General features: G+C 37.0%; 1 protein-coding gene across 1 annotated transcript in view; it reads left to right on the top strand.

Moving 5' to 3' along the window:
* KIF6 (kinesin family member 6) overlaps positions 1 to 26,825 on the top strand; it is a 167,311-nt gene that overhangs the window by 10,025 nt on the left and 130,461 nt on the right. Inside the window, exons 4-6 of the mRNA XM_086482232.1 lie at positions 8,201 to 8,348; positions 13,162 to 13,271; positions 23,327 to 23,456. Of these exons, the coding sequence (XP_086338358.1) occupies positions 8,201 to 8,348; positions 13,162 to 13,271; positions 23,327 to 23,456 (388 nt within the window). The remainder of the gene's footprint in view (positions 1 to 8,200; positions 8,349 to 13,161; positions 13,272 to 23,326; positions 23,457 to 26,825) is intronic.

The raw sequence follows: 26,825 nt of genomic DNA, 5'->3' as shown, positions 1-26,825 counted from the left end.
TCCCTGAAGTCTTGTTAGCAGTGAGCACAGAAACAAATGAAAAGTTCTGTGTCCCTAAACTTTAAATAGAACAAATGATCTTCACTGGAAATTAAAACAAAATGTAGTCAGAAAACCCAACCACAATAAAACAACCTCAGTCTGCTTTCAACCTCTGTCTACTGTCGCTGGGCTTTATACCCCTAGTTAAATTGTCTCAGATATTCAAGGACAAAGTGCTGGATGATATTTTAAACTGTAGTAACTACCCATAAATTGTCTAGCTCTTGCTTGAGGAATTTCTCACTTGAGGAATGTTAAGCAGTTGTAAACATATCTATCAATTTAAGTGGAATTGCTTGCATGAGTTATTCTGTATCACACCCTATATTTAGGAATTAGACATCTTTCAGGCACGAGGAAAGTCAGTTGAGTGGCTGAAAATGCCAGTACCTAACTCTGTAATGAACATTTGTTTAAGCAGGGATCTAAAATGACTTTTTAAATGAAAAATTAATTTCTCACTGTGCATGTTTTTGAAGCGCCACTAATTATGAGTAAGTTAGAAAGTGCAAATAACTGATAACCAAGTAAGAAAATTTGGGGGAAAAACCCACATGGTGTTGCTGTCCTTTCTCTACATTCGTATAGGAGCCCGTATAGAAAGAATTGCCCTGTGCCTGGTAACTGATACAAAGCTGTTCTGGCGGCTTTTGCTTAGCAAGGTGGTCAGGGCAGAGGCAGGGTCTGTCTGATGTAACAACAACAACAAATCCATTGAAGTTCTGAGCCCAGGCTTTTTTTCCACCAATGACATTAGCAAATCTAAGAAGAGATGCTACCTCTCTCTAAACACCGGTTCTTTCTTATACTTTTAGACCCTCACAGTTGCAGCTACAGCATTACTGTTTTATTTATTCTTCAGTGTTACTGGCTAAGCCCTTACATGTGATGAGTATTTTTTAATAACAATTTTTTTTTTCCTGTGGACTCTGAGGATTTTTATTTTTTTTATGACTGTCTTACTGCTGATAAGGGAACGTTTAATGGTTTTTTTTTTTCATTAGTTTATCAGAGGCCAAAGAGCAGATGAAAAAGCGTGTTATAATTCATCTTTCATAAAGCCAAAACTTATTTTCTTAAGGAAGCTTCATTACATAAGCTTTTGTCTAACAGTACTTGAGTTATTGAGCAGTTTTAAGGTTGTTCGGAAAGTGGAATAATTAAGGAATGTTTAATTGAGCTGGCTGCTTTTTTTATTATATCTCTTCTGCAAAACAGGAGAAGTATTCAAATTAAGAGTGTTCCAAGTGAATTGGAAAAAACAATTTGTAGAATGTATGTTGGCAGTTCATGAAGTATTAGAAGTACTTTTGAGACATGCAAAGATGTTTATATACTGTACTGTGTTTATGCATTTGCCCCAGCAAAAAATCTGCGTCAAATTGTCCCACCCTTTGGATCCCACCTAAAACTCGGTGAGATTATTGGAAAGGTGGTCATTGACTCGGAGAAGCTTTGGATCTCACTTAGTGATACTTTGCAGGTGGAGAACTTCCTCAATGTGTTTTCTAAATCTATGCTGGTTATTTTAATATTCTGGTTAGAAAAATACAGAAAGTATTGCAATGTCTGTCTCAAAGATTGTCATTGTGGGAGAATCCTTGGTAGTCTGTCATTGCTTGGAGGTAAAACTTGAAAATTTTAGGTTTATCCTGTCACATCATGCTAGACCATGTTGCTGTCATAATACATGGAGATATATATAGATATATAGATACATCAGTGTGATCAAATTAATTTCCTTAGTCGGTTCTGTGTGCAAACTGTTTGCAAAGTGCAAAAACACTTGGAAAAGGTGTGCTTTCAATTCTATGCAATATAGAGGACTTATTCAGTCCTTGTGTTGAAAAAATGTTGCTGATTGATTAGCTTTACAAGGTCAAGCACAAGCTGTCGTGCTTCTTAAAATCAGCAATAATTTTTCAGTGATTAACCGGAAAAGAAACATTCCGTTCTTTGAATAAAATGTGAGAACAGATCTAACCTTTTTCTCTATTAAAATCATCTTGAAGTAAACGTATCATTAGATTAGAAATTATACTGCAGAATAAAAGGACAATAAAGATTTAGGGCTGTAACAAAACAGTACTTATTCATAGATTAGGAGTTGTTTGACTGCAATTAATGTTATTGTTTCAGTAAAACTGATATTAACTGTTGTTACCATTTTCTTGTTGGTTTATGAGTATTTCCTTCCCCCTTGCCCTGTGTTGTTCTGACTTGCACCAAGGGAAACCTTTGTTGTAAGAGTTCAGTTCTTTAGTGATGCTGACTTTAGTAAACAGAGCGGCTTATTACATAAATACTTGTTGATGAATTCAGAATACTTAGCAGGCAGTCATAGAATCATAGAACAGTTTTGTGATGTTTCCTTACCAATACTTTGCTTTAAATTGCCTTTTCTTACTGTGATTCAAAACAAGACTAAAATTTATCGTCCAACGCACCTTCACTTACAGCAAACATAAGTAAATATAGTCACACAGACACACATTTCAATTTCAAATTAATATACCCAGCAAACACTAGAATTTCTTTGTTATATATGCCTTTGTGACATGTGAGCCTTCATATGGTTTGACCAGATGTATTATCACTGAAACACAGAAATAATCAATTAAAAAATATATGTTTACCAAGTACTGACACAATTACTAATTATGCTGCAAAATATAGGAAATCCTAATGTTCTGTCATTTTTCTGTATCTAATTAGTTCAAAGTTAACCCTAAATATTTTTGTAGGTAAAATTGATATGTATTTTACTGTATAAAGATAGCGTTGTGTGGCTTGTGATGAATAGCACTTTCACTTCTTTTTATGAAAGCTAAGTATCGCAAAGTGTTATGAATATATGGGTGCGTGTTTTAGAATGTAAAGAAAATTTTCTAACACAGTGAAACAAATGTACAAATTTGGACAAGTTTTAGTCACGATATTTTAAAAACTTTCTCTGTAATAGGCTTTATAGTTCTGAGCTTGGTATTGTTAAAAAAAAAAAAAAGGCGGCCCTCCAGGAACCCTGACAATCATAATAGGAGTAGCTTCACTAAAATACACTGAAGACAGATTTCTCCAGCAATATTTTAGCTAATCTGCCTGGAAGTAGTCCATGAACTTCTGAACAGGGAGCTATACAACATTGCATAAGCTCATGAAAGATCTTTTCAGCAAAACCTCTCCTTGGATTATGTGTCTTTGATGTGTTTTGTTTGAAGTAGTAAAGAGACAATTTATTCAACAAAGTGTCTCCTTAACCATGCCAAAACTCAGCTTCCTGGGAGAAAAAAAAACCAACATGCAGAGCTCTGGATATTCTAGTAACACCGAGGGGGACATGACTGAAAATATCCTTTTAGTGTCTGATTTTTAGGGCTGCATATTTTAAAGTCTTCACAAGACTAGCCTCAATAACCGCGTCAACCTGTGTACTTTGCAAGAGTAAGTTTAACAAAGGTTTGGGATTTTTGCAAGATGCAGACTTTGCCTCAGTGAACTGACATCCTGCAAAGTAGGTTTTGCAGAATAGGCCCAAAAGAGCTGCTGATTCTCTGTTACCTTTCCCGGTAGAGAATCTGTTCCACAAGTGTAGGGGACAGCTTTAATTTGCCGATGAGAACCTTCAAAGATCTTTTTGGTGGACACTGTTTAGAAAATACACTCTCTTCTTGTCATCTCATAATTGGTGTGGCCAACATTTTTAGGTACCTGCTGCGATTACATTTCGTGATGAAAGGGAGAACGTGTGTATTTTCTGCTCACCGTACTATCAGCATCTGAGAGACCCTTCACTTTGTCAAGGGTGATTCTGCGGTGTAGTTTGCTGTTGTTTTTCAAACAACATTTTGTGGGTAGCTAAAGGGTTATGAAGATTTCTGTGGTTTTGTTTTCCTAAAAGGATTGTGCATCTTAGGTTGAAAACAGTAAATATGTATCTTAAACTTCCTGAGTGTTTAGTAAATAGATACTGGTTTAATTGGCTTATTGATTGATCAGGTATTGGTCCACCTACCATTTCAGTGTAAAACTCCTTGGGACAATGAACTAAAATTACATTGATAACATTTGGTATTTATTTGAACTTCTTAGAAATGGAAAAAGAGCAAAGTATATCTTTAGCAAGTACTTGCTAAGATAATAGTTTCTCCACAAGCCTCATTGCTAAAACATTCTGTGTTCCCATTGATTCATAGAGAAGTTCCTTAAAAGAAGTGTGAATAAGTACCATCAGGCACAGATTTTATATGATTTAATCCATGCAGACTTTATCACAATCAGGCTTTCACAAGTGACATTGGCCAATATTTAGAATATTATACCCAGATTGGTGGTTACACATCTTCAGTTTTGAAATTTGTTCTTTCATAAACATATAGCTGTACACATAAGCTTTAATTCTGTTTAGTTCCTAAGTTTAATTCTTTGTGAACAAGCTGGTACAGTAGAGACTTTTCAGTGTGTCTTCCCTCTCTTTTCAGGGAGGTGAGTTCATGGTCTTCAGCTTGCTTCTAAGCCAAAGGAGCTCCTTCAGTCCTGCTTGAATCCCTAGTCCCTTGTTTTATATAAAGGTGCTTTTCTTCTCAGACTTAGAAGGGGAGTTTATTCTGTCTGCACGGGGTGGCGCTTCACTCTTAAAAGGCTTTGCCAGCAGTTTCACTGGTATATTATTGGTAGTCCTCTTCCCTTACAGGCTTCCTTAGCACCTCAAACAGGCTCTTCTTAAATTGGCTTGGTTGCCAGTTTTAATACGCTCTGGATGAAAGCAATGAGTGCTGTAAATATGGACAGGATGCAATTATATATCTAATTATACACACGTGTATAAAAAAGAAGATTGACTTTCATCTTGAATTTTAAAGTGGAACTCAACTGTGGAACCGTAACCAGCACTTTCATAGTTCATCTGTGCAATGCAATATTAATTTTACCTATAATTACATTGGACTCTGAGAATACATTATTGACATTGATATGTTCACATTTTCTGAACTTTCAGTGTTTTCTGGAAAACTGCTCAGAGCCGTGCTGCTGCACGGCAGTAAATATAAGGAATATATTAATCAAATCAAATTAAACCAAAGAAAACTCACTGACTTTTGTAGCTGTCTTGGCAGTGTTACGGTATGTGACATTTTATCCTATGTTTACACGTGTGGCGATCCTGACCAACACCTTTTTGTGAAGGACAGAGCCTTCACGTTAACGGTTTGCAGCCACACCCTCAGCACTTTTTTGGACACTGCAAAACACACCTTCCTGCAGGAAACGTGACACAGGAATTGAAAATATATATCTTCAACAACTTTAAAGAGAAGGAGTAAGAAAACTGAACAACTCAAAATGCTAGAGGTAGAAAAGCCGAGGAGCGGAGATGGAAACACAGAAGAGCAACTGTATTGGGTCAGACCAAAGTTCCATCTCGCCCAGCATGTTGTCTCTCACAGGAACTAACAGTCAATGCTTGGAGGGGAAAAAAAAAACCTCCAGTGTAAGCACGTAGAGCTACTTGCCCCAAGTGTTCTGTCAGCCTCTAGTCATTTGCAGTTTAGGAACTTTCTGATTTCTTGGTGTTTAGTTGCCCTGAGAGAATTATTTTGTTTTTTTCATGAATTAGTCCAGTCTCTACTGAAGCTTCTGTGAACTTTTAGCATCCAAAGCATCCCGCTGCAAGGAGTTTCACATCTTAACTACAGTTTGTGTGAAGAATCCTTTCCCTTTGCTTGTTCTGAATCTGCCATTTCTGAGCTGCTTCTGATACCCCCTACCTTCTGACAAGTCCTTATGGTCTTCAGCATCCAGATACTGTGACAGCGAGCACTAGAAATTCCTAAGATAGACGAATGAGGTGTTTTATAACAATAATTGTTTTGATTTTTAACATCTGGTATCTAAAATCTATATATACTGTGTCTTTGGGCATTTTGGTCTTTGGGAGCAGATGTTCACTGTAATCCCTTTCAACATGTTTCTGGTTTTGTCTCTGACATCCTACTGTAATGGATTAAAATAAGCAATTTGGCAACTACTCAGGCCTTTAAATAAACTTGAATAAGTTGGAGAACAATTGCATCTCTTGTGGCGCCAGACCAGCAGCTATCTATACAGTGTTCTTTTCCCCTCTTATGCAAGGGTTGTTTGCCCCCTTTTTATTTTTTAAAATCTTAGCTTATTTATCACTTTTCAATAAACAAAATGCACAAGAATGGTTTTAGCTCTCCTTTTTCTTTAGCAAAATTATTAGGTCCTTAAGCGTAGTAAATCAAATCCAAAGTAGATTTTGTTTCTGATGAGTTTTGTCAAGAAAATAATTCTTTCTTGGTTACTTTATTTCTTTTCAAATATTTCCGTCGTATATTTTGTCAAGAGATGCTGGAACTGTGGTAGAACAGTTCTGAGACGGATGAATTCAGGAAACATTTTGTAATTGGCAGCTGCTGAAAGGAAAGAAAAGAGCTTGACGGTATAATCTGACTTCTTGATCATATGTCCTGTCGACTATAGGCTCTCATGCATTCTGGTCTGGTTTGCCATCTGAATATTACAGTCAGTAACTGATTTCATCACTATTTAATCTGTGATTCTAATACATTTTAATATTTTTATTCAGATTTTGTTTGCTTTTACAGACAAGTGAAAATTCAAAATAATTACGTTCTCCGTAATTGTTGCCATTGTTTATAGCCGGTCAGTGTGAAGCATAAAATCATAGAGCACTTGAAATATTTTTCAAGTTCAGGGCAGTTCACAATAATTAACAAGATATGGAATTAAATATGTGGAAATAGATTTTTAGTATTTTTGTCTTTTGAGACAGAGCTGTGCAAGGGAAATGCGTGATAGTCAGCGGTGAATACCAACAGACATTTTAAACACTGGATACCTGAAATTTTGCTTTTAATATCAAGGGAAAAATGAAATGTTGTGTTTGTGTTTCAGACATCAGGCCATCAAAGGGGTCTCACTTGAGAAAGAAATATGACTCTGTCGTCACAAATAGAGCAAGAAATTTTGACATATATTAATAAGAAAAAAAATGCTACAGTTGCATGTAAAATCAGTCCCTTCAAATTGTACTGACTTATCAGTAGTGGAATCTAGATCAACATAATTTAGGGGACTGCTTTTTGTTCATTGCATTAAAAGCTCTCTCCTTTAGAACAAAATCAGGACCAAAAAAATCTCAAAATACATGGAGTCACGACTTGAGCCATGGCTGGCTAAAGGGAATTTTCTTGAGCTGTGTGTTAGCTGCAGCCCAGTCCCACGTTTCCTCCACGGTGTGCAGCTGGGCCTCTGTCATTAACCTTATCTGCTGTTTGGTGGCAATCGGGTGGAAGATAATAGGGAGAGTGTGGTGAGGTAGAGAAAAATACTTGAACTAGATTTTGTTAGGTGCTTCTGCAAGTAGAAGTAAGAGGTGTGAAAAAAGATGGCTGAGCGTGAATGTCATGTCAAGCTCTGCCATTGCATAGCTGCTGTTGCTGTTCCACAGAAGCTTCTCGTACAGACACAGCTCTCACAGAAATGTTTGCTTCTACCAATGTGGTTTTGTGCGGTTTCGTAGTAAATGAAGATTTTACTACACTGCTTTAAACACAGGTTCTCCTGTGTACGCTTATCCAAGCTAGGACTAGACTGATAGTTTAGCGTAGTGGTATTCTCAGAATAAAAAAAGAGCCTTGATATAACCGTATCCTTGCATGAGTTTCTAACCATGATACAGTCTTCTCTGTTTGCAGGTAATGAAGTCCTAAGTGAAATATTTCTAGATTCTTTAGCTGTAATGTATCAATGGTCACAATTCCTGACATCTGCAGTCTTTTAAGAGACCAAATATCATCCTTGCAAAAAAATCATCAGCCAAAGAAAAAAAAAATATACAAATGTAATGTAAATAGTAATGAATATGATCAACTAATGATGATATTGAATAATGGGGTAAGTTAAGGCATCAACAAGTCCTTCTAGATAGATTGAATTCCATTGACTCTAGAATACGTGTCTTAAAGTGTGTTCTTGTTTTACTGGAGGCAACTGCTATATAATTAAGAATTAATGTTAATTATATTTTGGTTCTATACGAAGTTGATCATGGTAAATATGTTATGCCTTATACATTAAGTATGTCCTTTTTTTTTTATTTATTTTTATTCTACAGTGTTTTGGCAGGATATAACGGTACTATCTTTGCATATGGTCAGACAGGCAGTGGCAAAACTTTTACCATCACAGGAGGAGCAGAGCGTTACAGTGATAGAGGCATCATTCCCAGGACTCTATCCTATATTTTTGATCAATTGCGGAAGGTATGGGACATTGTCTTCTGTTTATTTTTACTGTCTGGTTTGCAAATACTTAACTAAATTTCAAAAGACTGTTTTTATAATAGTGTTGGAGAAAACCCTAAGATCAAAGCTGAAGAAAATGTCTGACTTGACATAATACCTTATGCAAGTACACATTGGTAATAGTTTTGGTTACCTGGTTTGTTGCAGTAGCCTGAAAATAATGGACACCAGTGGAGAGTTTTTTTGTAGTTTTAAAAAACGTGCTCTTTTTAGTTGGTGCAACGTACATTCAGAACACATCATTGGTTCTCCGTGTCTTAACACTTACTTTAATTCCACTCTGGTTTTGCATTGTATGCATTACATCACACACCTCTCGTACAAAAATTGCTCTGACTCCTATGTAAACCAACAATGTTGTATCAAAGATGGAGCATTACTTTCAGTTTTCATAAGTTACCTAATTTCTTTGCGTTTGACTGCTCAAAAAAAAACCCCAACCTATAAAACAGTAAAATGAATATTAAACATTTTTAAATATTCAGCTATTTTACTTAATGCATTTATTTTACCTAAATTTACATATTAGCTAGAATATCTTATAGAATGATAATGCTAAATACATCTAATTAAAAAATGTTTTTCATCATAAAGTCAGTAACGCAAATCCTTTAAGTATTTGAAATAAAATAAATATCCATAGTAATTTTCCTTTTCTACTGCTTTCCTTTTGTCTCCAATTATGCACTTGTATGGAATGTTTTTATGTGTTCGTGGTATTAGTAAGAAAACTCTGAATATAGTTGGATAGAAACATTGTTAGGCACATTTCTTAACATAATTACACGTGTGTAACACATGAACAGATAAAACTACATTTCAACGACTCTAGCTGTGCCCTGCAGAAATAGGGAGGGAAAAAATACGAAGTCATGAAATAGCTTTGTGATTATACAAATAAAAATACCTTGCAGGAATCGTAAGTGTAGTTGTTGCACTTACAAATTAATCAAGCTTATTTACAGATCATTGTACAAATTAATCAAGCTTATTTACAGATCATTGTACCCCTCTGAATTTGAAGTATTTTACTTTGAATCAAAAAAAACCCAACCCAATGGTGTTGCTTCCTGTGCAAAAAAAGCCCCAGCATGCCTGGGAGAAAGAAAATTGGCAGAACTTTGGAGAAGGAGAAAACTGGCTGTAATTTAATTGTATGGTTCTGGATTTACTGTGCCCCCCAAAAAAGACACCGAAACTTAATTTGTCAGCTCATTTATTTTATGTACAGAAAACGTGGCATCAATTCAATTTTACAGAAGGTAAGTGACATTTATAATACTGCAAGTACACTGTAATGTCTCAACATCTAAGAGCAATGATAGAAACAGAATAAATACAAATTATATAAAAAGCCCCAACTTTAAAAGTCTTACCACACTTTAAAAATTCCTTATTATCTCCTTACATTAATTTTTCTAATAAGTAAATAATAATTGTAAACTGAATCGCTTCAGAAACTGTAATGTCAGCAAAAAAATTTCTCGTTGAATAGAGAAGTTAATTTTAAGTTAGTCGTTCCGAACCATAAGTCTTCTAACTGCGGCCTATAGGTTGGAAAGAACGTTTAAGTAACATACACTGGTTTCTGCCACATATAAGGGGACTGTGAGAAACGACAATAACTAGCTGATGATACAGTGTTTGGCATTCCAGGTATAAGAACTTTTTTCTAAAGGAGGATGTGGGAGGCTGTGTGTATATGTGTTAGGTTATAACCAAAATATTGTAGAATTATTTCAATTTGGCATTTGTATGCAATGAAATGAGTAAATAAGTGAAAGGGTACGCCAGAGTAATCACACAGATGATATTATTCATTATACCTAGGAGAAATTTAATTTTCTTTTGGTATCTGTAATACTGATTCGAGTGAACACGGTCAATCATTCCTGTGCTTTTGTAACTACAGGAGGCAAAAGTGAAGAGGAGAGGAGAGAGGAGTCTGGTGTAACGTATGTTTTGTCTCTTCATTTATTCCACCAGGCCTGGGACTCATTTAAGATTAATCTTCACATTTTAACAGAGCTATTTAATTAAACAAAGTATTATCTGACGTTAACATCAGTGGTTAGGTTGTACTTTTATACTCTGTCATTCATCTGAAACAGGGCACCAATTCTTACTCATAAGGGTAAATGTCTCAGTCACATGAACATGCCTTGAGTAAGGGCTGACAATATTAAGGAACTACCTTGGCTCCTCCAAAGCGTGGCTTTGGCAGGAAAATGCACACAGCATACTGCAGGTGCATAAAAGCTTGCTCTTGTGGGAATGGAAGTGAAAAAACCCCCATCCACGTGATCATGTGGCCTTTAACTTTCTGCTGCACTCACATGACCCCAAGGAGGACTTTTGTTGAGGAAAGTGAACAGGTTGATGTCCTGGGTTACAGTGTAAAATGTGCCAAAAGAAAAAAAATATATTCTATTACCATCTTCAGGAGCTGTTGAGACCAGGTGGGGCGGTGCTCCCTGCCTCCCCCCCTCTGGACTATCTCCTGTTACTGGGCACAACAATGCCTTATCGCCTGACCCATCGATAACTCGCTCCTGGGCTATCTCCTGTTAATGGCCCATCAAGGAACTGCCTCACGACTCCCCATTCCATTGTGAGATGCTCCGCCCGGGGAGGGGGGGGGAAGGAGCCAAGCAGTCCATGCCAAAAAAAAACGGAGATTTTGAACACCCTAGCAGCCTTTCTTCCACTGGATTCCCAGAGGAGCTTTTCCCCCCACCTGAGTTCCAGAGGACGAGAGCTACCTGCCGACCACTGGACCTTCGGAGGAAGACCAGACCCTTTTACCTGATTGCTGCTTCCACAGAACTACACCCATCACTTCAGGAGGACTGCAGCCAGCATCTTATCGGACTGCTACTGCCCCCCTAACAGGGTGTCAGGTTGTATTCCTGACTCTGTCAGTGTAAACCAGTGGGTTGTTTGTTTTTTCCCTGCCTTGTGTTATATATATATATATATTAGTAAAGAACTGTTATTCCTATTCCCCATATCTTTGCCTGAAGGCCCGTTAATTTCAAAATTATAATAGTTTGGAGGGAAGGGGGTTGCACTCTCCATTTCAAGGGAGGCTCCTGCCTTCCTCCACAGACACCTGTCTTTTTCAAACCAAGACATTGATCTTCCAGTTGCCAGCAACAGATAGTGTCAACACACCGACGTTCTTTTCTAGCACTACCAATGTAATGAAACCAACATAGGATGAAAAATAAATACTTTACTTGCTGCCTTCTCAGCACATAGTTGCTACAAAAATAAAAATGCTCGTGTTTCCATTTTCAGACTGGGTTTTGGACCAAAAGCTCTACTTAGTTACGCCTATGGAGATATTTCTGTCTGTCTGCTTCCAAATGTTTGTGTGTGTTTCATGCATTTTCTTTCTTGGTGCATCTTAAAGCATCTCCTCTTCATGTTTTATCTTTCCACCTGCCTTTCTTTTCATACCTTTCCCTTGTTTAAATTCTTTTTATCTACAACTGTGCTTCAGAAAGTGCTGAGATGGCGGAGAAGAGTCATCTGCCTCCTAACCCTAAGTAGGATGGAACAGAAGAAAGTGAATTCAGGGACACACACAATACAAGACTTTTGAAGCTCTTACTTGCACTGAGACTGCAATTTGGAACCAAGGCAACAAAACTTTTTACCCCAAATGAGAAGCAAATCAAGCCTTTTGTTTTTAATAACATCTCCTCTTAATTTATCGGTCAGAAATTCTCCTATTTCCACAGCTTCCTGTTTGAACCATTCCTTACTACATTTTTTCCATCCGTCTGTAGTGTTTTTAAATGGCGTCCCTTGAAATAGTGAACTGTCGTTATCAATAAAAAAAAACATGGGAAATAACTGTTCAATGAAAATGGAAAGTTCGTATCTCAAAGTATTTTGCAAAAAAACTGTAGTGGATTGGATTGGATTATTAAACTGCTGCTGTGACAGTGATACGAGTGTTTCACAGTGAAAGCTTCATCTGCTGAAAAGAAGTGACTAATTTTCTTTTCTTTATTTTGGAAATCATAGCCCATTATTTTGAGGTTTATGTTGTTTAGATTTGGCTTTGGGGTAGGAGAAAACGCTGTCTGCAAAACCCACTTGTGTTAAGTTACATTTTGGCAGTGTTTTATTTTATACCAAAAAAAAAAAAGAAAGAGGATTACAGAGAACAGCCGACATCATATACAGTGCTTAAATATTATGATAAAGAGAGTGGAAAGCAGTATGTCACTGCTGTTTCTAAATGAAGTAAATCTTTGATTTATTTTTGTTGTTGTTGTTCCTTGGGGTTTTTTTTAAGCATAGTCTTTCTATCCATAATATGAGGGTTTACCTCTTTGTAATAACATTCTTTTTTTTGTTATGGAAGTGAAAAATGGCATGTTGCGTGGTTCTGTAAGCAGGCTGCTGTGTTCTAACTGTGTACAGACTTTTCTAGATATGAGGAACCAATAAAGCAGCTCAAACTAAACTGATGGGCATGAGGGGGGCTTGGCAGGATTTTTGTTTGGGTTTTTTTTGTGGGGGGGGTTTGGTTGGGGTTTTTCATTGTTTTTTCTTTTTTCTTCTTGGGCCTTTATACGTATCGTTACAAAACATAAAAGTATCATGAATTGAAAATGTAAACCATGCTCAGGAAAAGGAGGAGACAGATTGAGGAAGCAACATAAAAGCTGTAGTGATAATTTGTTCTCTGATCTAGCTCTGTCTTCTCTTAATAGCTCTTCCTTTTTTCTATTTTTTTTTTTCTTTCCTTATCCAGGATAGCAGTAAAGTGTATACAACTCACGTTTCCTACCTAGAAATCTACAATGAGCATGGTTATGACCTGCTGGACCCAAGACACGAGGCGTCCAGATTGGAAGATTTGCCGTAAGTAATAAAACTACAGACAATCATCGAAAACAACAACAGAAATAATTTTCGTATGCCCTGTTGCATTGTTCAGGCTTTTTTTGAAACTGTGCTACTCATCTCGGTGTTAATTAACTCAAAATACTTTTTCTCCATTTTATCAACACTGTCTAAATTTTGTCTTATTCTGTAAGTATAGAGGCTAGGGGAACTAGATGGGAGTAGCTGAAGGTGAAAATACTAAAAATGTATATTGAGATTATGGAGAAGAGATCTATTGCAGCCACTAAAAACCAAAGAGAAGGTATATTTGTTTTTCTCATGACAGCCTGTCTCTTTATATGATATGTATGTGTGTATGTGCAGCAGAGATATATGTAACAGGGAGTATTTCATAGAATCATTTTGTTTGGAAAAGAGCTTTAAAAATCATCAAGGCCAACCATTGTCCTAACACTGCCAAGCCCACCACTAAACCATGTCCCTCAGCACCACATCTATACGTCTTTTGGACACCTTCAGGGATGGTGACTCCACCACCTCCCTGGGCAGCCTGTTCCAATGCCTGACCTCTCTTTCAGTAAAGAAATTTTTCCTAATATCCAATCTAAATCTCCACTGATGCAGCTTGAGACCATTACCTCTTGTCCTGTCATTAGTTACTCAGGAGAAGAGACTCCTGCTTCTACTTGGACCTTTTCCTTCAAGTATAATTATTTTTCTAGAATAAGCAATTATGAAATAAGATAAGTAACAGATGGAAAAGGCTACAAGGAATTCCAAAGGACAATATATTTACTCCAGAACGGATGATTGTTACGATAGTTTTCATAGAATCATAGAATAGTTTGGGCTGGAAGAGACATTTAGGGGTCACCTAGTCCAACCCCCCTGCAGCGAGCAGGGACATCTTTAGCCAGATCAGGTTGCTCAGAGCTCCATCCAACCTGATCTTGAATGTTTCCAGGAATGGGGCATCTACCACCTCTCTGGGCAGCCTGTGCCAGTGTTCCACTCGCCATCCTGGTTGTAAAATTTTCTCCTGTATATCTAGTCTAAATCTGCCCTTTTTTAGTTTAAAACCATTATTCCTTGTCCTATTGCAACAGGCCCTGTTAAAAAGACTGCCCCCATCTTTCCTGTAGGCCCCCTTTAAGTACCAAAATGCGGCAATAAGGTCTCCTCGGAGCCTTCTCTTCAGGCTGAAGGACTCAACTCTTTCACTGATAAGACACTAGCAGCTACCCATGCTTGGAGAAGGGCAGTAAATAAAGGTTTGTAGGCCATGAACACGTAAGACTGGTGAAGTTAAAGATCTTATCGTTTATAGGAAATCGAAATCCTCATTTCTACGTTTCTTCTGGAAAAAATAGTTTCTAATCTGTGATATTGTTAAAATAACTCAGCAAACAGTAAATATATATAAATACGTGAGTTGTTGACTGCTTGGATTTGCAAAAGCCCTAAAATAGTGCCGGGAACCATAAACTTTCTCACTCAACATGATGGTGACTGAAATATGTCAATAGCAATTAAATCACTGCTGATACAAGAGCAGAAAATATAGTGAAAGCTGCCACTGAGGCAGTAACAGAAAATGAATAGAATTTCATATCAAAATAGTTAATTATGTTATTAACATATTAAACCCATTGTATTTATTTTTTAAAAGAAATCTTCCAAGTTGTGTTAACATATAGCTTTCGTTTTCTGCACGGTATATGGTATCTAAGACATTTATCTACAAAAAAGTTTCAAGATTGATCTTTAGAGAACAAGCTAGTCCAGAGATAAGGAAGGCGGCAGACAATCTCGGAGTATGAGACTGGGTTGTAAGTTGGTCTCTGCTTCACTCTCTTCATCTGTAAAATGCAACTAATTTTCATCACTTTATGACACATTGGTTCTACAAGGACTGTATGTATTTATTGAGTTCTTTCATGGCAAGGTTTAGGAATTTAATTTGGTTTATTATCTGCCTCCTGTGCTATGCAGAAAAAAAATTTAAATCAGAGACTAATTTGGATAATAATTTAATTTTTGTGCCCAGTTTTACAGGTGCAGATTTTTTTCGCTGTTATGTGTGAAAAAGTCTGTTACAATTTTATTCAGCTTATTACAGTTAATATCTTAAATTATTCACTTTTTTTATTAATGCAATGTATTAATTTATTTGCAATATTTTATTTGAACTCATTCCCTTTATTCATTTTATGAAACTGAATTTATTCAGTTGAACTAAATTGAATTTGATTAATTTAAATGCAACTTTATTTGAAACAGTTATTTAGGGCTCACATGCCCTGGAAAATATGTCATTTTTTTTAAACTGGGTTCTGGATGTTTACTAATAAACATGATTTTAGAATCTTGAAATTTGTTTGTGAATGGTGATTCCATTAAGCTAAATAATAACTCCTTGTTATGTATTAGTCTATTTTTAAAAAGTAAAAGTTGACAGATAGTTTGGTTGTGATAAAGCACACTGGGATAATCCTAACTACCTGTAAGCTTATATAGTGTGTGCTATTGCAGGATGGCTTTTAGTGAGAGAATACATTTTTCTCTGCAGAATAACAAGTCTTAATAAGGGCTTAATGGTTTTATTTGTCCGTGGTCATTATTGTTTCCAGTACCTTGTTTACCCCAAAAACCCGTGTACTGTACCCTCGCACTGGAGCAGCAGATTAGCCTCGTACAGCGGGCAGATTGTTTGGGAGCAGTGTTGTTCCCCATATTCCTGCCAGAACAGCAGGTGGTTTGAACCAAAGGGAGGTACTGCTGCCTGGAGAGCTACGTGTTAATGACTTTACATCATCGGTTCAATGGGAGGAATAAACACAGACTGATGGCCTTCGGGTAGCGGAAGCTACGAAAAGTGCCCAACGGACTCGTTGATGTGAAAACCTTGAAAAATAAGATGTTAAAATTGTATTTGATGTTTAAGGTAAAATAAAAAAAATTAACAATACCTGCCCATTGCATCTAAGCATTGCATGGTTAGGTTTGGAATCTCAGCTCCTGAAGTCAAGGTTGTGTGTGTAGCATCCTTTACAGAGTCTGTGGACTATTAAATTTGCATGTTAATAGCACTTAATCATTTCATCGGAGTCTGCCAGATGAGAATGGAAGAGGCTCTCACAAAATATTGCTACTTTTCTGGACATAAATTCCTGACAAATGTGTCAATGTAGTTCATACAGATATATGTCTATCTGTATGTGTATATAGATTCATATATAGAATTACATAATTATTTACCTATGTAGAGATATGTATATATACATATTTATGTATGTACATTGAAATATGCGTTGTGTTTCTAATAGGTACGGATATTTATACATCAACTAAGTTTGATTCTGAAATCCCACTGAACCTTCATTTTCACAGAAGAAAAACCCCGTTTTCACGATGTTTAGTTATAATGATATTACACGTAGCCCACAGAAGATATAATTTGATATACCTTACCGCTTCTTATACAATATGCCTTAGTTTACAACTGTAACTCGCTTTACGCAAAGCTGACTGTTTTAATTGACACTGTAGCTGAAATACAGCATATGCAGATGCAAATACATTTGAAGAATCTTGCTTGTTAGAATACGAAAATTGAATTTAATATTGACAATCCCATTCTGGTTGTTTATACAAGGAAATCATGATTGTTTTCAAACATGTACGTACTATAAAACTGTTGCTATAAAATATAGCTGGTAGACGACTTTGTATTCTTACTGCCATCTCATGTTTTCATAAAAGATTTGCAGGACTGTTCAAATTAGGAAAATTTTTCTGAAGCTATTCATTTGCTCTGAGGTTGTGCGAGGGGTTTTCTCAGGCTCGAATAGGTTCTCTGTTGTACAGTGTATTTGTAATTTATATAACTCCATGACACTGAATCAAACCAATTTCACTTTAATTACAACCTACCAGTACAAACTCTTCCTAACTAGTTTGCATTATTTATTAAGAAGTAAGAATTTTCTGGGCACCGGACAATAACACAAAAATAAAAACTGAGGCTATAGAACCGTACAGTCATAGGTTCGGTCAGGACAACCAGTAAGTTACCGCTTTACCTGTCCGAACTACGCAGGTAACATTCTTGCATGTAAAAGCAAATTAAATTTAATGCTGTTTTACCTTAAAATGTCAGTCTTAGAACTGCAGTAGTTGAAGGGCTGCTTCACAGGGAGCTCAGACAAGCGTTAATCAGGAGCGATGTGGCTGGGGGAAAACGCCATCTAAGCATCCAGCCAGCATAAATGATTCCCCATTTTTGTGTGAAGATTCTTTAAAGTCCTCTTTGATAGGGGAATGTATGAGATTAGCTATATGTTGTTGGCTAACTTAAAAAACAAAGCAAACAAAAGAGCTAATTTGTATTGAATCCTCTGAGAATTCATTCCCAGCTTATGCTCCAGAACGATGAAGTTCATTTGAACTACAGATTAAGTGAGCTCGACTCCATAAAAAGGAAGACACTTAAAACTAAGAGCCAATTAACTTCAGACATCAGCAATGATACCTATATCAATACATGTATTAGTAACATGCACAACTGTTATGTTCCATGGGGTCAGTGTAAAATATTTTCACTTTAAAACAATTCTGTAACTGAATATTGGTTAACTACCTCAAATGAGTTTATACTCTTCTGTTTCTCTACTGCCCTCCAAGGGCTTTAAGAGTCACCAAACTGCTGACATGCAAAGCTAAACTAACTAATATCATAATTCCAGTGCTGCTTAACAAAGAAGGAAAAAAAAAAATAAAGGCTAAAGGAATCATTTTCAACATATAGGAAATATATTTTATTCGGTCTGATTTTTTTTTTGATGCAAATAAATCTGTTGTTTAGGCTCGACAGTGTCAATGTCAACCCTTCCCCTGTTCAGTGGCTGTACCAACTATGTAATCTGGAAACTGGCCACCATCCATAGACCTTCAAGAACTGTATTTTCTGTGTTCTGAGAATTACAAGTGCTTTATAATTTCTTAGGTTAATAATAATATTAGCTCACTCTTTTCACATGAAATAAGTTCTTTCAAAATAAAGTGTGTTCAGTGTAAACATTCCTACTGAATACTAAAGATTAGAATACAAAGGTTTGTAAAGTTAAGCTTTTCTGATTGTTAATGAGGCGAGAGCTGAAAACTGGTATTGAATCATTTCTTCAAAGACTATGTTTTGTTCATTACAGTTCAAACAAATTACACTTTAAATGTATAAAATAACTTCAGCATACATTATGTATTGTTTATTACCATCCAGATTTTATGTTGATTTGTTTCCTGAAAGCCGGTAGGAAGAAGTCAGTGAAACTTTTCTAAGGTGACTTTTCTAAAAAGTCAGATGAGTAAATTAATTCAGTTCAGACTATTGCTGTGCTGTTCAAGGCAACTGTACTTTTGAATATCAAAGTATTATTTAACAAACATTTTTTTTGTGAGTGAGATTGTTGCAGTTGCCTACAAATTCTGTTCTGCGCGGTTGGGTGAGGGGAGAGAGCCAGTACAGGGCTCTTGCCGGATCTCAGTAAGAAAGGCCCGACAACAAATGGCTTAATAAGGTAATTGCTTTAATAAAACAGAATAAGAAGAGGCATATAGATAGGAAGTAAGTCTTGCACCCCATCAGACGCTTGGTGCCCCACGTTGGTGCAGCATTGGACGGAGCCTGAGTGGATGTCCCCACCGTGCACAGCACGGAGCAGCACAGATCCTGTCCGTGGAGAGAAGCTCTCCCGTTTGGTCATCCAAGCTGATATAATTTCCTTACGGGAAAACACCTCCATTTCTGACAGGCGCTCTCCTGAGAACTTCTTGTGGTGGTTTTTGATAAAGGCAAGGCCGAGCAGGTGGTGTGACGACCAGGTGGGAGCTGCTCTTCTGTTACAACGACCTGGTTGGATTTATCCTGCAGCCAAGGGGCTGTGCAGCGCGACCAGGCTCTGCCTGCAGCGCAGCGCGGTTAACTGCTGGCTGGGCCGCTGACTCCTGAGCCTGCAACAGCCTCTCGGTCAGTGTCACTACACTCTTACATCCATACAGAGTAGAACAAGCAAACTGTGGGGTTTTGTCTCTCATGTAGAATTCGTTGGAGACAGTGGGGAGGATTTGCTGTCACAGTGTGACGTATCAGGAGAACAGTCTGCACCAACACTTACTCATCTCGTAGTCCTGTCACGCCTCGCAAGATAAGGAGATTATGCTCTAGGTCTCTACCTGAATGGAAAATCAAATCTCTGTGCTGTTGAAGGCTGTGCTGGTGGCTGCATGACTTTGTAACCTTGCTTCTTGAATCGGTGTTGACTTTGTCCTCTGATGGGGTACTCAGGAAACAAATTTTTTTTTGGATGATGTATAAAATGATGATCTTGATCATTCTTTCTTAAAACTTAAAGCTCCTTGCAACTTTACACAAAGATTAGCTATAGTTATCCGTTAGTTTAATCTGTTCTTCTGGACAGTCTCCAAGAGTTAGGCTTGCTGCTTTTCTTTTTTACCCTTTTCCTAAATTTATTATTGGCCATATAGACTCCTCCTCATGCTAAAATATTATCACTATATTCTGTTAATGTATTGTCATGGAAGGTATGTATCCTTCTATATCATTTGATTACATCATTATGATTAATTTTTAAATATTTGTAAAGTTTTTGAGTTTTTAATTTCTTCAATTCTAAACCCTAGAGACAGATATAAATAGGAAACTTGATTGTTAAAATTGTCATTTGTTTTCCATAATCTTTTAAGTTTTTTTTAATTTATATCATACAAATTAATGAGCTGTATTTATTAATTAATCAAAGGAAGCTTTAACTTCATTTTTTGCCAGTAACAGGAATTTCATAAATGAAAGCATTCACTGTGTAAGGTTTTCTTGCATTAACGGCACCTCAGTTGATACAGGAAAGGGCCTGAGTTAATAGCAGTATAAAAAAGGCTGATCCCATCCTTCAGGTTTCCTGGTCAGCTACAAATTGCATCCATTAAGCCAAATGGGAAAGATTCTTTGTTTATAAAGAAAACAAAACCTTGTCTTTGCCTTCTTTCAATCATTACGGACAACCTAACAGCGCTTTTCCCCTCCAAGATCCAAGTTAGGGCTATGGAATTTAAAGATTTCACTAATATAGAGAATATGCTATAGAAATCTATTATCATATTATACAGTAACTTTAGAGCACTACAAAATAAATCATTTTGTTGTCATTTTGGAGCATGTCTTTCTGAGGAAGTTTTGGGAGATCCCCCTCAAGATGTGCAAATTTAGACTTCCGTCTGGAAATCCTCCTGATAGCTGCAAGGCCCCTGCATAGGACACTGTCACTTGTTTGTGGTGTCCCCACTCTCTCCTTTCTGATGTAATAATCCTCCGGAGCTTTTTGTCCAAACTTCATTGTCTGGAAATTATTTATAAGCATTGGTCAAAATGTAGTCCGAAAAGATGCTTAGCAGTTTAAATACCATGCCAAATGTGCATAGTAAACCAGCATTGTTTTCCTAAGTTATGGAAGATGTAGATGATGCTCACTGTGCTCTTTCAAAATATTGAAATTAGTCAAAGCATCACCCTGTAATCAGAACCGCTCTGGGCTTTAGCGTGTGATGCAGGCGCGGATGGAATTGCGGACAGAATACAACTTGACATTGTCAAAACATAGTTATGCGAGAGAGGAATTACGCTTTTGTGTTTATGCCCTGAATGGGGGAAGCAGAGTTTTGTGACTGCACTGGTGCTGTCTTACCCTGCTGCACAGAGATAAGGCTCTAAGTGGGAGGCAATCATACTTGGAAAAACAATTGTTATGACTACGAAAGAAGCATTGTGTGCACTTTTTCGTGTATTTTTTTTTTCTCTTGAAAATAGTGAGTGTATTGCACTGTCTTCACGTTATTTCTGTATGTGCATTCCAGTATTTTGACCATCAAAGGGTGAACTACTTCACTAATACTTAACGATAATACTATGGAATGCTGCTTAACTGCTCAGTTTGATTCTGTCAGTTTTGGGGAAAAAAAAAGACAAGCAAAGCAGAACAAAACCCAACCTGTGTGGTTTTGAAGCAGCTTGGAGTAATTAACCTGCAAGAACTATCTAGAGATAAAAATTCAAGCCCCATACTCCCTCTTGTGGTTAACCCTGAAGAATATAAAATATATATATACGCAAACACCTATATATACGTGTATATGTGTGTATACATGTATACAGTATATATATAAAATATTATCTTTACACACAGGTGAAAAAAAGGTGGGTTTTTAAAAAAAAAACAAGCTAACTTTTCAAAAAGTTCTCATTTGCCTGTGGTAAGTTGTCTCAGAACATGTAATTCACCCTGAAAGACACGTCATTCAGCCTCAGAATTAGTGTACTTCAATCTTAACAGAGTCCTCAGTCTGGGAGTTCTTCAACTCCAACGATGCAACTGCTTGGCTTCAGTGTTGGCTCCTATAGAATGTTCTAACTGAGGAGAAGGGTCTCCTCAGTAAAGCCAATAAAGTTTAACTCTCAGTAACCTGGCCAAAAGAAAAAAAAATCTTAATAAAAGGGCTCTTTAAAGAAGTGAAATGGAGTTTCAATAATATTTAGTAGTTCTCCTGGAGCTTTTGCCATATCCTTTCTACTTCCATCTAACTTCCTTTTTTTGAACCGTAAGGCTTAAAGAACTACAACTAAGAGCATTTCTAACCTCATTGTAAATAAATAAAATGGTTCTGTTTGCTTGTCTTTAATTTAAGAGAGGGATCATTTACATTTGTGGTGGTGACCATTTGAGAGGAATGAAAAAAGAAATACTCTCGGCGAATGCAAAGCGATTGGAAACATGTTTGCTACAGATGTTGTCTTGGTTTGAAAGGCAGGTGTCTGCGGAGGAAGGCAGGAGCCTCCCTTGAAATGGAAAATGCAACCCCCTTCCCTCTAAATTATTATAATTTTGAAATTAATGGGCCTTCAGGCAAAGATATGGAGAATAGGAATAACAGTTCTTTACTAATATATATATATATAACACAAGGCAGGGAAAAACAAACAACCCCCTGGTTTACACTGACAGAGTCAGGAATACAACCTGACCCCCTGTTAGGGTGGCAGTAGCAGTCCGATAAGATGCTGGCTGCAGTCCTCCTGAAGCGATGGGTGTAGTGCTGTGGGAGCAGCGATCAGGTAAAAGGGTCTGGTCTTCCTCCGAAGGTCCAGTGGTAGGCAGGTAGCTCTTGTCCTCTGGAACTCCAGTGGGGGGAAAAGCTCCTCTGGGAATCCAGTGGAAGAAGGCTGCTAGGGTGTTGGAGATCTCCGTTTTTATTTGGCATGGACTGCTTGGCTCCTTCCCCCCCTCCCCAGGCGGAGCATCTCACAATGGGATGGGGAGTCGTGAGGCAGTTCCTTGATGGGCCATGAACAGGAGATAGCCCAGGAGCGAGTTATCGATGGGTCAGGCGATAAGGCATTGTTGTGCCCATCGACAGGAGATAGTCCAGAGGGGGGAGGCAGGGAGCACCGCCCCACCTGGTCTCAACAGCTCCTGAAGATGGTCATAGAATACTTTTTTTTCCCCTTTTGGCACATTTTACACTGTAACCAGGGACAGATGTGTTGATTCTGATGCCTGTTTGTTCATCAAGGTTATGGTATGCTTTAGGTATCATTTGTGCTGAAATAGCTGTGCTTATGGCAAACAAACCCCTACTTATTATCTGTTTGTGATGATTCATCTAACCTCTTGCTCTTGAGATTTTAATGTATCACATTAAAAAACAAAAACAAACAAAAAAACCCCAACAAAACCCAAGCTTTCTCTAATAGTTATACCTTTTATATATTCCTTTTCTATGTAGAGATTTATAATAAAGGAATAAAAAGGAGGTGACAGTTAAAAAAAAAATTCAGCACTTCGTTTGATGTGCATCATTTACTCTTCATGTTTTTAGTTCTTTTATTATGATTGGGTTTGGGTTTTAGATGTCACCTTTTAGGCACAATCTAAATGAAAGTATGGAACAAAGATTGTCTTACAGTGATTCTAATTTTCATTTGGGTTTTTGTTTGCTTGTAGAAAGGTGACAATAATGGAAGACCCTGATCAGAACATTCATCTGAAAAACTTGTCTCTACAGCAAGCAACCAATGAAGAGGAAGCCTTAAACCTGCTTTTCTTGGGGGACACCAACAGAATGATTGCTGAGGTGAGAACTGCTGCTACCAATCCCACTTACCACCACCAGAGTTAAAATGGTCATAAACTTCTCCACATAAGATGAATGTTTTGGAAGTCCTTTGAGATAAATGAATAAATATCTTCTTTCTGAGTGTATTTCCACAGTGAAATGAAGTAAGCATTCATCTTTTGATAGCTTTCACTTTGCAAAGAGCTTTCTGTTTTTCTTAGTGATCTGATTGGTGGTTGTTGATGTCATAACCTACTACAATTAAAATAAGTAAGAAAAAAATATTTCTATATTTCTCATAAAACATAGTCTGTCTTTTGAATGTGGCATGCATCAACAAACATACACATTTAAAGACTGGAAAACGTGGCCTTACAAATCATTGTCAAACATTCCCACAGAAGTACGAAATTGCCTTTGAAGTAGTTACAGTAAGAGTTAGCGGTCCCCTCTTTTTTTTCTTCTTATTGCATAAGCATGTGGTGTTATGTGTAAAAAACCAAACCAAAACCAACAATAATAAACAAAAAAAAACCCACCAAAACCAAAGGTAGTGTGAAGCACATTCAAAATAAGTATTTACCAACATGCAAAGACAAGGGTGTATTACTGATTCTGGAAAATGCAAACGAAATGTTTACATATCCAAAATCCGTGGGTTTTTTTTTTCCCTTCATAGTTTGGAAATGGAATGTAAATATAATAAATGTATTGTGTAACGTGTGCACAGTCAATGTGACTTTACTATAACACAGGTAATTCTATTTTGGAAATTTGTGGGTTTTCTTCCTCTGAGCAGAAAGATGTATAATAAATTAATGATGAGAAAGACCTTTAAGGTGTATGGAATAGTCAAGTAGCTCTCTGTTCCTGCTAGCTGACTGTGTACACCTGGGCACAGGGGAAGAAGCATTTGATTACAAAAGGTAAACAGGCACAAAAGTAGTTTGTTCTCTCTTTCTCAAGGGAGACTATTTCAGCAGTGACATTTTGAGGCGCAGAAAAACATTAAGGCAATAAATAATCAAGCTGTACTTAGGGGCTGTTAGTAAATAGGATTATTGAGAGAAGGAACCGTTTGATGATATTGAAATGGAAAAATTGATACATTTTAGAGGAGAGGAACTTGGAAAACTGTAACAGAGGAGACAAAAAGATGACATTGAGTTCAGAAGCCTGAGTTTACATAGTTGGGAATGAAAACAGAAAAAGGTCTTCAGGAAATCTCTGATAGTTTAGAGGAGCTGTGTATGAAAATGAGACAGAGTGTTTCAAGAATGGTGCGCTGCTGGCCGACAGGGTCGTAAACCAGCAATTGTAAAGGGCAATGGTGTTGCCTATTTGGGAAAAGTGGCCTAAAGAAAAAGCACTGAAAGTCATGAACAAATAGCAGGACTAATGAAGATGATAAGTCATTAAAGTCAGGGTGAAGTTATGCTCAATAAAACTAAAAGAATATTCTTAACGGGTCCAACCAAGGATATGTCTGCTCCAATTTCTTGTTTTGAACAATGGCCAATAGCAAATATATAGAAAAGAGTAAATGATAAACCAAGTAAATTATGATTTTTTTAAAAAAAAATCTCCTAACCTTCATTAGTTTGTGTTTCAGACTATTTATAGCTAATTACTTCTCTTGTTTTTTTTCTTTCTGTGAATTTACCCAGATGCTCTTATAACCTTGGCAGATTTTTATCGCGAAGTCTTGTGTGACGCAAAGTTCCGTGACTTAACTGCATTCTGTGAAGAGACATCTCCTTTAGCTAATTTTTAAGTCTACAACTCAGTGGTTTTATGTGGGGCATGCTAGTACTCGCTAAAAACATGGGAATATCCCGGTGGGAATATATGTGTGACCCCAGTAATAGAGAATTCACTAATCTGAGTGGCTTGGGTTAGCAAACGCCATGCCATTGTCGCTTTTGCTGCTTTTGCCACAGCAAGAGTTTTTTGTTATATCAATGCTATAAAGTTGTTGTTTCATTGGTCTTTAATAATGAATACTTAAAAGAGAAAAACGCAGAGAATACTTGCATGGAATAACTACTACCCCTTGCAGCAATATTTACTTTCCTTAGTCTGAATGCTAACATGATTCCAAAAACTTCAACTGGGGTGCATTTCATTGTAGAATTTTTGTTTAAGTAGCTATCTCATACACTCTTCCTTTGCAACTGCAGCAGGTACGTTGCAGTACAGTTCGGTGAGCTTACTGAATGCTGCCTCCTCTTAGGCGTTCAGAATTTACCACCCGTTACCATTTAGCATCTTTGGCTTTAGGTGACTGTGGGACTTTATATGATGACTTATAAGAATGAGAAATTTTGTCTGCAGAAATGAGGGATTAACGTAGAAGTCTAGGGAAAAGAACTTGTGAAATCAACCACAACTTCTTCTCCAGAGATCCATATTTTCAAACTTTAAATGTATTATGATAACACTTCCTGACCTCAAAAAAGGTTATGACCCTATTTAACTAAACTCTAAAGAAAAACACAGAAGATGAATAAACCTAAATAAAAAAGAAAGTAAAACAAGTGCTTGATTCATCTTTTTTAATTATGAGGTGTTTGGCTATGGAAAAGCTAAGGTGACTGTCATGGATCACATAAGAAATCTGTGGCCTCTAAAATTGCAATCTAATGCTTTACCCCTGAGCGAACCCTTCTGTGAAGAGTTACAGGAGCATTTTGAGAACAAAAATGACAATTTAATTTCTGCAATGCCTCTTCTATTGCAGTCTAACTTGTGTTTTGGGTGCTGCGTTCTGCCCTCGCCACTGACTGCTAAAACAAAAGTGATCGTACTATTCTAAGTATTCTGTAGGCTACCTTCATTCATTCGTCACACGTCAGAACCTAAGGGAACATCTATAGCCAAATACTTCTTTCCCACACATGAGTATATAGCTCATGAGAAGGAAAAGAGAGGAAGCTCGTCTAATTTGTGCAGGATTAGTTTATAGGTCAGTATAGAACCAATCCTTTCCTCTATTTTGACATGTACTGCTAGCCGTGGAAATGGCAAGGTGGGAGACATCTATGCACAAACACTTCATAATGTGAAAATCCAAATGGGAAGTTTTTGTCTCTTGTATTTTGGCAGGGAGAAATAGGTAGAGAACAAACTCAAAAAGCTGATTCTTTTGTTGGCAGCTCGTCCAACTGTAAGGGCTATATTTTTCTTTCTTTGTTTGTTTTTCCCATAAAACACAGTTTCTTGTTACATTTGAATGCGTAAGGAACTCAGCAACAGGTTACAGAAACAGAAAAACACCATTTTTTTTTAATATATATTTCGATTTTTAAGTCGAATTTGTGATTTAGGTATCTCAAATACATGCAGATAAAGGAGTCCAAAAATCTAATTTGCACATATGGCACAGGT

This window comes from Leptosomus discolor, chromosome 2 (genome assembly GCF_034619465.1).
Source record: "Leptosomus discolor isolate bLepDis1 chromosome 2, bLepDis1.hap2, whole genome shotgun sequence".
NCBI lineage: Eukaryota > Metazoa > Chordata > Aves > Leptosomiformes > Leptosomidae > Leptosomus > Leptosomus discolor.
This window is presented reverse-complemented; position numbering and strand designations above follow the sequence as displayed.